At 44.1% G+C, this 12,756-nt stretch overlaps 1 protein-coding gene across 1 annotated transcript in view; it reads left to right on the forward strand.

Moving 5' to 3' along the window:
- Window positions 1-5,328: 5,328 nt before the first annotated feature.
- TEX9 (testis expressed 9) overlaps window positions 5,329-12,756 on the forward strand; it is a 47,125-nt gene continuing 39,697 nt past the window's right edge. Inside the window, exons 1-3 of the mRNA XM_056572383.1 lie at window positions 5,329-5,453; window positions 5,622-5,713; window positions 10,200-10,263. Of these exons, the coding sequence (XP_056428358.1) occupies window positions 5,415-5,453; window positions 5,622-5,713; window positions 10,200-10,263 (195 nt within the window). The 5' untranslated portion in view covers window positions 5,329-5,414. The remainder of the gene's footprint in view (window positions 5,454-5,621; window positions 5,714-10,199; window positions 10,264-12,756) is intronic.

Genomic DNA, 12,756 nt, shown 5'->3' on the forward strand with positions numbered 1-12,756 from the left:
CCTCTCCCCCCTTCCCTATAGGTAAATGCAGAGCACCCCCCCTCCCTCTCTCCCCCTTCCCTATAGGTAAATGCAGAGCACCCCCCCTCTCCCCCCTTCCCTATAGGTGAATGCAGAGCACCCCCTCCCCTATAGGTAAATGCAGAGCACCCCCCTCCCCCTCCCCTATAGGTAAATGCAGAGCACCCCCCCCTCCCCTATAGGTAAATGCAGAGCACCCCCCCCTCCCCTATAGGTAAATGCAGAGCACCCCCCCTCTCCCCCCTTCCCTATAGGTAAATGCAGAGCACCCCCCCCTCCCTCTCCCCCCTTCCCTATAGGTAAATGCAGAGCACCCCCTCCCTCTCCCCCCCTTCCCTATAGGTAAATGCAGAGCACCCCCCTTCCCTATAGGTAAATGCAGAGCACCCCCTCCCCTATAGGTAAATGCAGAGCACCCCCCCTCCCCTATAGGTAAATGCAGAGCACCCCATCCCCCCTATAGGTAAATGCAGAGCACCCCCCCCTCTCCCCCCCTTCCCTATAGGTAAATGCAGAGCACCCCCCCTCCCTCCCCCCCCTTCCCTATAGGTAAATTCAGAGCACCCCCCCTCCCTCTCCCCCCCTTCCCTATAGGTAAATGCAGAGCACCCCCCCCCTTCCCTATAGGTAAATGCAGAGCACCCCCCCTCCCCCTCCCCTATAGGTAAATGCAGGAGCACCCCCCCCCCCCCTTCCCTATAGGTAAATGCAGAGCACACACCCCCCCCTCTCTCCCCCTTCCCTATAGGTAAATGCAGAGCACCCCCCCCTCTCCCCCCCTTCCCTATAGGTAAATGCAGAGCACCCCCTCCCTCTCCCCCCCCTTCCCTATAGGTAAATGCAGAGCACCCCCTCCCTCTCCCCCCCTTCCCTATAGGTAAATGCAGAGCACCCCCCCTCTCCCCCCCCCTTCCCTATAGGTAAATGCCGAGCAACCCCCCTTCCCCATAGGTAAATGTAGAGCAAAAAAAATAAAGAAAAAAGGATGCTCACCTGATTTCCCACGCAGCGATCTCCTCAGCTGCAGGGCCCGCGTCTTCTCCCCTCCACAGTACAGGCGCCGATGAGTGACGTCACCGGCGCCTGTACTGCGTGCTGCGTGGGGGAGGAGGTCACGTCTCCTCTGTGTAGCTGCAGATGTAGCTCACACAGGGGGGACGCCTTCTCCTGTATGTGCGTGTATCGCACATACAGGAGAAGGCACCGCTGTCTGCTGGGGATCTGGGACGAGTGTCCCGGACCTCAGCAGCGGCGGTGGCGGGTCAGTCCGCCCCTGGCACCCCCCTTGAGAGTGGCACCCGGGGCGGGCCGCCCAGACTCCCACCCCCCCCTTGGTACGCCACTGGGCGGAATCACTTAATTAATAATCCGTTAAGTGCCATCATCAATAGGGATCACTGCACTTAAGAGCCACTTTGCAAGCCCCCTGCCTGAACCCCTAACACATATACTGTATGTGGGGGTCCGATGCCTGCAATCTAATGACTATGGGGGCCCTATAGGGGCTTTAAAAAAACTTTTTTTTTTTTTTTTTTTTTTTAATACAATATTGTTTTAATCCTTTGACCCACAGAATATAGATAAAATGTCAGGGCACTGTGTAAAAACAAAAGTGCACTGTGAAAAAGTTTCAAAATTGGAATCTTAAGACTTCCAGTACTTATCAGCTGCTATATGCGCCAGAGGAAGTTATGTAGTTCTTTCCAGTCTGATTACAGTGCTCTCTGCTGACACCTCTGTCCATGTCAGGAACTGTCCAAAGCAAGAAAGGTTTGCTATGGGGATTTGCTCCTGCTTTGGACAGTTCCTTACACGGACAGAGGTATCAAGTATTACAGTCTGTGGTCAGACTGGAAAGAACTCCACAACCATACAGCAGCTGATAAGTACTGGAAGGATTAAGAATTTTAAATAGAAACAATTTTCAAATCTGTAAAACTTTCTGGCACCAGTTGATTAAAAAATATTTGTTTTGCACCCCTTTAAGGGGTTAAACAGTGTGTGCACTGACAGAAGCTTGTCCAAGAATAGTCTAAAAGTATGGACATTACATGAAATTGTGCTCCTTTTGTGGCTATAGCATCCTGTACTCTGGGAAGGCCAGTCATAATCCTAACTACACTGGAGTAGAATGTGCCAAGAAACATACGCTATGAGCAGCCGTAGATGTATACAATTTCTAGCAGAAGTGACAATGCCCCACCCAATTTTTTGCCCCTTTTAAAAAGTGACAAGAAAAATGCAAAACAGGCACAAACCATCAAAAAACACGTTAGTTTTACCGTAATGTTAGTTTTTATACCAGAATATTGCCATGCATTGGGTTGATACATTTTCCCCATGTGTCTGCAAATCCATTAGACAAAATGAAAGAGCAACAACTGGCCATAATTACTTCACACTCTTATTACTGTATATATGTGACGGCACCGTAAGTTTATTGTGTCACTCTTTCCTGTATAAGAAACAATTCAGATATCAAGTAACTATCAGAAATGTCAAATTGCTTGTGTATTTTCTGCATTATAGTTAAGAATGTTTATGGGCGTCTGCCTCTTTGTGTTTGGCCCTGACATAGCAGTATTTTTTCAGGACAAAATACCTCATTTGGCTTTTGGAAAGCAAATTTTGCTGAAATGGTTTTTGGGGGGCATTTCGCATATGGAAGCCCCTATGGTGACAGAACAGCAAAATAAATAAATAAATAAATAACACATGGCATACTATTTTGGAAGCTACACCCCTCAAGGAACGTAACAAGGTATAATGAGCCTTAACACCCCACAGGTGTTTGATGACTTTTCCTTAAAGTCGGATGTGTAAATGGAATTTTTTTTTCACAAAAATGCAGTTTTTTCCCCAAATTTTATATTTTTACAAGGGGTAATAGGAGAAAATGCCCCCCTAATTTTTAACCCCATTTCTAGTATGGAAATACCCCATATGTGTATGTAAAGTGCTCTGCGGGCGAATTACAATGCTCAGAAGAGAAGGAGCGCCATTGAGCTTTTGGAGAGAGAAGTTGTTTGGAATGGAAGTCAGGGGCCATGTGCGTTTACAAATCCCCCATGGTGCCAGAACAGTGGACCCCCCCCCCCCCACATGTGACCCCATTTTGGAAACTAGATCCCTCACAGCATTTAATAAGGGGCGCAATGAGCATTTACACCCCACTGGCTTTGACAGATCTTTGGAACAGTGGGCTGTGCAAATGAAAAATTACTTTGTTCATTTTCATGGACCACTGTTCTAAAAATCTGTCAGACACCTGTGGGGCGTAAATGCTCACTGCACCCCTTGTTACATTATGTGAGGGGTGTAGTTTCCAAAATGGGTCACATGTGGGGGGGGGGGGGGGTCCATTGTTCTGGCACCATGGGGGATTTGTAAATGCACGTGGCCTTCAATTCCGGACAAATTATCTCTCCAAAAGCCCAATGGCTCTCCTTCTCTCCTGAGCATTGTAGTTTGCGCACACAGAGCACTTTACATCCACATGTGGGGTATGTTCTTACTCAGAAGAAATGGGGTTACACAGTTTAGGGGGCTTTTTTCCTATTTTCCCTTGTGAAAATGAAAAATTTAGGGTAACACCAGCATTTTAGTGAAAAAAATTTTTTTTCTTAATTTTCCCATCCAACTTTAACGGAAATTCGTCAAACACCTGTGGGGTGTTAAGGCTCACTATACCCCTTGTTACGTTCTGTGAGGGGTGTAGTCTCCAAAATGAGGTCACATTTGGTTATTTATTTTTGTCAGAACCGCTGTAAAATCAGCCACCCCTGTGTAAATAACCAATTTAGGCCTCAAATGTACATAGTGCACACTCCATCCTGAGCCCTGTTGTGCGCCTTCAGAGCATTTTACACCCACATAATGGGTATTTTTGTACTGAGGAGAATTTTTCTTTACAAATTTTAAGGGTCTGTTTTTCCTTTTACCTCTAATGAAAATGAAAAGTATGGGGCAACACCAGCATGTTAGTGTAAAAAAATAAAATAAAAATTACAATAACATGCTGGTGTAAACCCCAACTTTACCTTTTCGTGAGGGGTAAAAGGAGAAAAAGCCACCCAAAAATTGTTAGGCAATTTCTCCCGAGTATGGCAATACCCCATATGTGTAACTAAACTGTTGCCTTGAAATACGACAGGTCTCCGAAGTAAGAGAGCGCCATGGGCATTTGAGGCCTAAATTAGAGATTTGCATAGGGACGGACCTGGATGCAAGAATTACACTTGCCTCCGATACCAAAACTACCCACCGTGGGGTTTCCCAAACAGGGTGCCTCCAGCTGTTGCAAAACTCCCAGCATGCCTGGACAGTCAATGGCTGTCTGGCAATACTGGGAGTTGTAGTTTTGCAACAGCTGAAGGCTCCGTTTTGGAAACAGTGCCTTACGAGACGTTTTTCATTTAACTGTGTAGGGGTATGTGTATATATAGTGTTTAACTTTTTATTTTGTGTAGTGTTTTTAGGATAAATTCACACGGTGGGGGTTTACAGCAGGTTTCTTGCTGGAAGTTTGAGCTGAAGCGGAAAATTTGCTGCATTTCAAACTTGCAGCGAGAAACTCACTGTAAACCCCCGCCCGTGTGAATGTACATTGTGAAAACTACAACTCCCAGCTTGCCCTTTGGCTGTCCATGCATGCTGGGGGTTGTAGTTATGCAACAGCTGGAGGCACACTTGTTGCAAAACACTGAGCATTTGTTACTTAACTCAGTGTTTCGCAACCAATGTGCCTCCCGCTGTGGCAAAACTACAACTCCCAGCATGTACGGTCTATCAGTGCATGCAGGGAGTTGCAGTTTCCAACAGCTGTAGGCACACTGGTTGCGAAACACTGAGTAAGGTAACAAACTCAGTGTTTTGCAACCAGTGTGCCTTCAGTTGTTGCAAAAGCTACAACTCTCAGCATGCAGTGACAGCCGAAGGGCATGCTAGGACTTGTAGTTATGCAACAGCTGGAGGCATACTAATAAAAACCCCAGCATGCCCTTTGGCTGCCTGTGCATGCTGGGGGTTGTAGTTATGCAACAGCTGGAGGCACACTGGTTGCAAAACACTGGGAGTTTGTTACTGAACTCAGTGTTTTGCAACTAGTGTGCCTCCAGCTGTTGCAAAACTGAAACTCCCAGCATGTACGGTTTATCAGTGCATGCTGGGAATTGTAGTTTTAAAACAGCTGGAGGCACTCTTGTTAGGAAACACTGTACTGATATGTCGGTATAGGACCAGGTCATTTGTATCTTATACAATACAAGACACAAGCGTGCAACAACACAACAGCGGTCACGTGATCAACCGCCTTGTGCAGGTCTCGCGGTAGCCTGAATCTTTGTTGCTTAGCAACAGAATGCGGCGCCTTAACGTAACCTGAAGCCCGTCCGATGGCGGAGAGCCGGAGATCCGCGGCTATGTCCAGCAAGGTAATGGCACAACCGGCTTATACAACGCCTGGCACACGCTAGTGTTCTGTGCCAAGCTGCCAGTCTCCGTGCACAGACTCCTGATCAGATGTTAGGTGCAGCTGGGAATAGGAAATCAGACGTGCGTTTTGCTGTGTAATATAATATAACCCAGTGTCATTATTATAGGTAAAGAAAAACAAAGGAGTTGGACCCCCTACAGTGGGCACAGTGAAAAAGACCACTCAAGATGATCTGCTGGCTAAAGAAGAAGAATACAAGTAGGTATTAAGTAGGTGAACCAGGGCTAAGGCTCTGTTCACATGGGGTTTGGGGCCTGTGATGGAACTTCTGATATATACCTCTAAGGCAGTGGACTCCCAACTGTGGCCCTCCAGATGTTGCAAAACTACAACTCGGTTTTGCAACAGCTAGAGAGCCACAGTTTGTTGACCACTATTCTAAGGTCTTGTTCACACAAGCTAAAACCACTATGAAAATTCCACATCTGCTGTCCGTTTGATGTGGTTTTCCAGTTCCGCTTTGGAATCCGCTGGGGAAATTCCAGATGGAGGCTGCCTGCTCGCCCATGTGCAACGAATGGTATTCACCCCCGTGTTCTAAGGCAGTTAAGTAAAGTAATAGACAGACCCCTATTTTTAATACAGTGGACCCTCAACATACGATGGTACCCTCAACATACGACCCATCGTTTGTCGAATCCATCGTATGTTGAGGGATTTGCGCAATGTAAAGTATAGGAAGTTATACTCACCTGTCCCCGCCGCTCCGGACCGCGTCCTCACCGCTCCCGATGCTGTCCCGCTGCTCCGGAGTCTTCTTCGGGATCCTCCGGCTTTTTCCGCATCTTCTCCGGTGTCCGGGCCTCGCTTTCTGGTGACGTTATTACGTTGCGGCATCGGGACGGAGGGTGCAGCGACGTAATAACGACACCGGAAAGCGAGGCCCGGACCCCGGAGAAGATGCAGAAAACGCTGGAGGATCGCGAAGTGGACCCGGAGCAGCGGGGATAGGTAAGTGAACCTATCCGGGATGCTTAAACTGCTATCCGACAGCAGCTTTTTTGCGCTGTCGGATAGCAGTTAACCCCTTAAGGACTCAGGGTTTTTCAGTTTTTGCACTTTCGTTTTTTTCCTCCTTACCTTTTGAAAATCATAACCCTTTCAATTTTCCACCTAAAAATCCATATTATGGCTTATTTTTTGTGCCACCAATTCTACTTTGCAGTGACATTAGTCATTTTACCCAAAAAATTCACGGCGAAACGGAAAAAAAAATTGTGTGACAAAATCGAAGAAAAAATCGAGCAGACCTGGCTTATAGATAACCTCAATTATGAGATGGTAATAGTAGTTTATAAGCCACACCCCTTGTACTGCAGATGAACGGGGCACGTCTTAGGGTGCATTCACACTACGTTTTTGCAATACAGTTCCCGTATACGTTTTCTATGTGAAAACCGTATGGAACCGCATTGAAAACCGTATGCATTGACTCTCCATTGAAAACCGTGTGCCAAAAGATGCATCAGGTTGTGTCCGTTTTGCATCCTGTACGGTTTTGTCAGGTTTTTTTTCCTGTACCCAAAACCGTAGTCTACCACGGTTTTAGGTCTGGTTGAAAAACTGCATTAAACCGTATACTTTTTTTTTAACATGGGAGTCAATGGGAACCGTACAGAACTGTATGTGCATACAGTTCCATCTGGTTTTCACTATACGGTTTTTGACTTTGCACAGTTTTTTTCCTTGGAATTTCAATCAAACAAGTAAAACTTTATTCAAAATGGAGTGAAAAGTTAAAAACGTATGCGTTTTTTTTCTTAAAAAACGGATGCAACCGGATGTCATTTTTAAAACCGTATACGGTTTTTAACTGTATACGGGTAAAAATTTGTACACACATTTTGATACAGTTTAGTCAGGTTTTGAGGAATCCGTTTTTCCTCAAGAACCTGATATGGGAACTGTATTGCAAAAACGTGGTGTGAATGCAGCCTTATGGGGATCAATGCAATGAGCATATTGCATATTAGCATAGTCTAAATGGGATTTTCTTCTGCTCCCCCACATAAGATATTAAGGAAACTTAATATAAGTCTTCCTAATTAGTAGCGTACTATAAATTATATATTTAGTACAGTTACTTATCTTACCAGAGATAGTTGTGGTTAGAAATAGGTGGGGTTTACTCCCATTTTATATATATATGAAATACCCATTTGATATCATTTGATGTGATGATCTCTATACATAGTAATCTATTGATATCTGAACTAACCTACTTCTGTGACTAAGTTTAATATTGTTAAATAACATACTAATACATCATTGATTTATATCTCACCTTATGTCATTGATATTCGTTATATATTTTCATTTATATTGTGGTCTGGTTTTATTGCTCTTTAATGTTAATCAATTGTAACCGATAAATGTACATATCATTTTTATAATAACTGCGTTATTATTTTATTATATTGCAAAAGTTACTTCTACCACTACTTCAAAGAACTCATATCTGGGAAAATAGTTGGGCCCAGATATGGTGAATTACTTTGTTTGTATATTTTTGGCAATTCATAACGGTTATAAAATTGTTAATATTTTTTGGACCATAGTTAATAATTCATAATTCATAAATGAGTTATTAACCCCGACAGGCTCCAGATAGGTTCACTGGAAGGGAGCTCCGATACGCTTGTCTGGGGGGTCGGACTCCTATTACGAGCGGCTTGGCCACTTGTACTAGTATCGGGAACTAGGTCGCTATCATGGGGGGGGCTCGCCTGGCTATGTCTCCGCCGCCGTGCAGGGGGCTCATCATCAGAACTAGATGATGAGGAGGACAAGGAAGAACACAGAAAAGTAGGATCTTCCTTGTCCTCACTGGCAGATTTAGAGTCGGAGGCAGTATAAACCATATGCCTCCTCCACTGAATATGGAATATGGGGGCGGGGAAGTGTGTATGTGTGTGTGCTTGGTGCGAACTTTAAATAACGGTGTGTGATAAAGTATCAACCACCGTTATAAAAAAAAAAAAAGTGGCCAAATGCAGCGCTGCAAAATGTGTGGCAGACCCTTGAGGACTTATTAGGGCAATAGCAGCACATCTGGGGAGGTGAAGTGATCACCACCTTCCCCCAGAAACAGGTGGTGATTGGAGGTGTATAGTAAACCGCCGATCACCTTCTAATTCCGGTTCACTTGACCCGTATGTCTGGAATCGCCGCAGATTCGCCTCCAGTCTCAAGACCCCCCCCCCCAGGCGTTGTCACGAATGATTTCAGCAGGCATCCCAGCGAGCGGTGGGGACCGGAATTCCCACGGTACCTTAACTACCATGTACCTGTACGCCCTTGGTCCCTAAGTGGTTAAAGCATCTCTTCCAGCTCATCCTGGTGCCGTTATGACCATAATCGCCCCCAGCCCATCCTCTCTCAAAAATCACAGCTTGGCCACCCATTTATACCCCCTGCATTTGTACTCCTACCCCCTCATAATGTAAGCTCTGATGGCAGAGGCTGTATATGCACATACATACAGAAAGTTGCATACAGCTTTCAGCAACAAGCTGTATCAGTCTCGCATTAAAGGCAACCAGACAGCTGTTTATGCTGCCCGAACCATGGGTTCGGTAATACAGCAAGCTATGGGTTACTGTGAAATGCTTGGGCATTTCAGAGGAATCATAGTTTCAAATGCCTCCTGAAACAGGGTAACTATTTACTTGGTGCAGTGTCCCGGTGGCTGCGTTCTGACCTGCTAGCATCGAGCCACACATGTCTCTATATGTGTATTGGGGGTACATTGTCACTCCAACCTGTGGGAAAAAGCTTTGGTATCCAGCAACTATGACTAGTTACCCTGTTCATGGCAGCTCCTAAAACTATGTTTTCTCTGAAAGCCCAAGCATTTTAGAGTAAGTCCATAGTTGCATTACCGAACCTTGACTCTGTTTCATGCTGCCCCCGATTCAGGCAGCATGAAACAGCTGTCTGGTTCACTGTAAGGAGAGACTGAAAGAGAAAGCTACATACAGAATCCAGCAGCAAGCTCATTATAGGTCATCAACCGCTGATCAGTAGGGTGCCAACACTCAGCACTCCCACCAATCAGCTGTCTGTTGTCATGTACTACACATTGAATGGGGCTGGAAGCCATGTGTCATTTGTTGTGTAATGGTGTCACTGTGTTGCTGCAGCTCAGCTTCAATTCACTTCATTTAGAACTCCTCTGCAGAAATGTGGGGCCCCCACTAAACAATAAATTACGAAAACAGCTGGATGGTAGGGGTCCTGGGTGTTGGTACCCAGCTGATCAACAAATAATGGCTTGAGGATAGGCCATCAACCATATTGGCCTGCAAAAAAACCTTTAAAGGGGCTATAAATAGGTTTAAACACTCTGATTCGGAATCTGCATTTGCAACTAGTATACTAGTTTTTTATGGAGGGGGGGGGTGTTATAGGTAACAGTCAGGGTTTTTTCTTAAAGTAGTTTTGGGCGCAGTTTCTACAGCCGCATTATTGGCTTTATATTTATTGTATAAATACTGTTTGGGTCAGATCAGATTGTAAATCAGAAGAACATCCTCAGGAAAGCCTAAAATGTAGGTACCAGTAGGCCAGGTTGTTGCTTCATTTTACCAACCCTTTAAAAAGTTTTGTTCATTTACAATACAATTCTGTTCAGAGACATGTGGTCCTAATCTTGTCTGTTTTTTTGTGTATTTTATTTATTTAGGCGACTAAATGCTGAACTAGAAGCAAAAACAGCTGTGCTGGTCCGTGAAGCTGAAGAGATGATGGTGAGGAAGCTAGACAGGTGTTGTTTTCTGTGGAACAATGTGTACAAAACAAATTCCTTAGATAACCAGAAAGGAAGATTTTTCAGGATTTATGTAATTTACTTCTGAAATATCTGCAGTATTAGAAATGGATATAGAAGAACTGTTCATTATTCATTCTATTCAGTACATTCTATAGTTTGCATCTTTACCTCCTATGATATGTTTAAAGGGCTGTTCCCATTGTATGGCATCCTTTCTTAAAGAGTACCTGTCACCAAACTAAACTTTTAATATATTGTTCCTTATGCAATTATAAGAGACTTTGCTATTTACTTGCTGTTAAAATTCTCAATCTTTATATGTTTTTAATGTGATTTAAAAAATGGCCACTAGGTGGCTCTGTTCTGTTCCCTGCACAAGTCAAACAGTTAGTTTGGTCTCCTCTCGGCCTGGTAGGAGACCAAACCCAGGAAGTGCGTGCGGGGCACAGCTCTCGCAGGCTTCAGTGACGTCATGACTGCTGGGGAACGCCCACTTTCTCCTGCCGGGAGCTCACACAATGTGAGCAAGAAGAAAGGCATGATACAGAGCTTTTTAAAGGGGTACTCCGGTGGAAAACTTTTTTTTTTTTTTTAAATCAACTGGTGCCAGAAAGTTAAACAGATTTGTAAATTACTTCTATTAAAAAAATCTTAATCCTTCCAGTACTTATTAACTGCTTCATACTACAGAGGGAATTCTTTTTGGAACACAGTGCTCTCTGCTGACATCGCGAGCACAGTGCTCTCTGCTGACACCTCTGTCCATTTTAGGAACTGTCCAAAGCAGCATATGTTTGCTATGGGGATTTTGTTCTACTCTGAACAGTTCTTAAAATGGACAGAGATGTCAGCAGAGAGCACTGTGTTCCAAAAAGAAAATAATTTCCTATGTAGTATTCAGCAGCTAGAAGGATTAAGATTTTTTAACCTGTTAAGGACCAAGGACGTACCGGTACGTCCTGAGTCATTTCCATTTCTATATAGCGGGGCCACGGTGTGTCGGGCCCGGCCTCTAGCAACGGCCGGGACCCGTAGCTAATCGTGCGCTATTAACCCTAATAAAACCCTAATAAAAGTTTGAATCACCCCCCTTTTCCCATTAAAAAAAAAAACTGTGTAAATTAAAATAAACATATGTGGTATCGCCGCGTGCGGAAATGTCCGAATTATAAAAATATATCGTTAATTAAACCGCACGGTCAATGGCGTACGCGAAAAAAAAAAATAGTGTATTTTTGGTCACTTTTTATCATATATATCATGAAAAAATGAATAAAAAGCGATCAAAAAGTCAGATCAATACAAAAATGGTACCGCTAAAAACTTCAGATCACGGCGCAAAAAATTAGCCCTCATAAAAATAAAAAAGTTATAGGGGTCAGAAGATGACAATTTTAAACGTATAAATTTTCCTGCATGTAGTTATGATTTTTTCCAGAAGTACGACAAAATCAAACCTATATAAGTATTTTATTATTTTAACCGTATGGACCTACAGAATAAAGAGAAGGTGTCATTTTTACCAAAAAATGTTCTGCGTAGAAACGGAAGCCCCCCAAAGTTACAAAATTGTGTTTTTTCTTCAATCTTGTCGCACAATGATTTTTTTTTTCAGTTTCGTCGTAAATTTTTGGGTAATATGATGGATGTCATTATAAAGTAGAATTGGTGGCGCAATAAGCCATCATTTGGATTTTTAGGTGCAAAATTATTTTTTAAAGGTAAGTAGGAAAAAATGAAAGTGCAAAAATGGAAAAAACCCTGGTCCTTAAGGGGTTAATAGAAGTAATTTACAAATCTGTTTAACTTTCTGGCACCAGTTGATTAGAAAAAAAGTTTTCCACTGGAGTACCCCTTTAACCCCTTAAGGACCAAGGGCGTACCTGTACGCCCCGAGTCTGCTCCCGTTCTATAACATCGGGCCATGGCGTCATAGCGGGTCGGGCCCGGCCTCTAACAATGGCCGGGACCGTGGCTAATAGCGCGGCACTGATCGCGGTGCCGTGCCTTTAGACGCGGCGTTCAAAGTTGATTGCCGCGTCTAAAGTGAAACTAAACTACCCCCGGCTAGCTCAGCGGGCTGTTCGGGATCGCCGCGGTGAAATCGCGGCATCTAGAACAGCAGGAGGGTCCCGTTACCTGCCTCCTGGTGTCAGATCGCCAAATGACTGCTCAATGCCTGAGATCCAGGCATGAGCAGTCAAGCGTCAGACTCATCGATCAATGGTTTCCTATGAGAAACCATTGATCAATGTAAAAGATCAGTTAGTGCAGTGTTATAGCCCCCTATGGGAGCTATAACATTGCAAAAAAATAAAAGTGAATATAGATCATTTAACCCCTTCCCTAATAAAAGTTTGAATCACCCCCCTTTTCCCATTTAAAAAATATGTAGTATCGCTGCTTGCGGAAATGTTTGAATTATAAAAATATATCATTAATTGATCCGCACGGTCAATGGCGTACGCGC

The sequence above is a fragment of the Hyla sarda genome, chromosome 4, assembly GCF_029499605.1.
Source record: "Hyla sarda isolate aHylSar1 chromosome 4, aHylSar1.hap1, whole genome shotgun sequence".
Lineage (NCBI taxonomy): Eukaryota > Metazoa > Chordata > Amphibia > Anura > Hylidae > Hyla > Hyla sarda.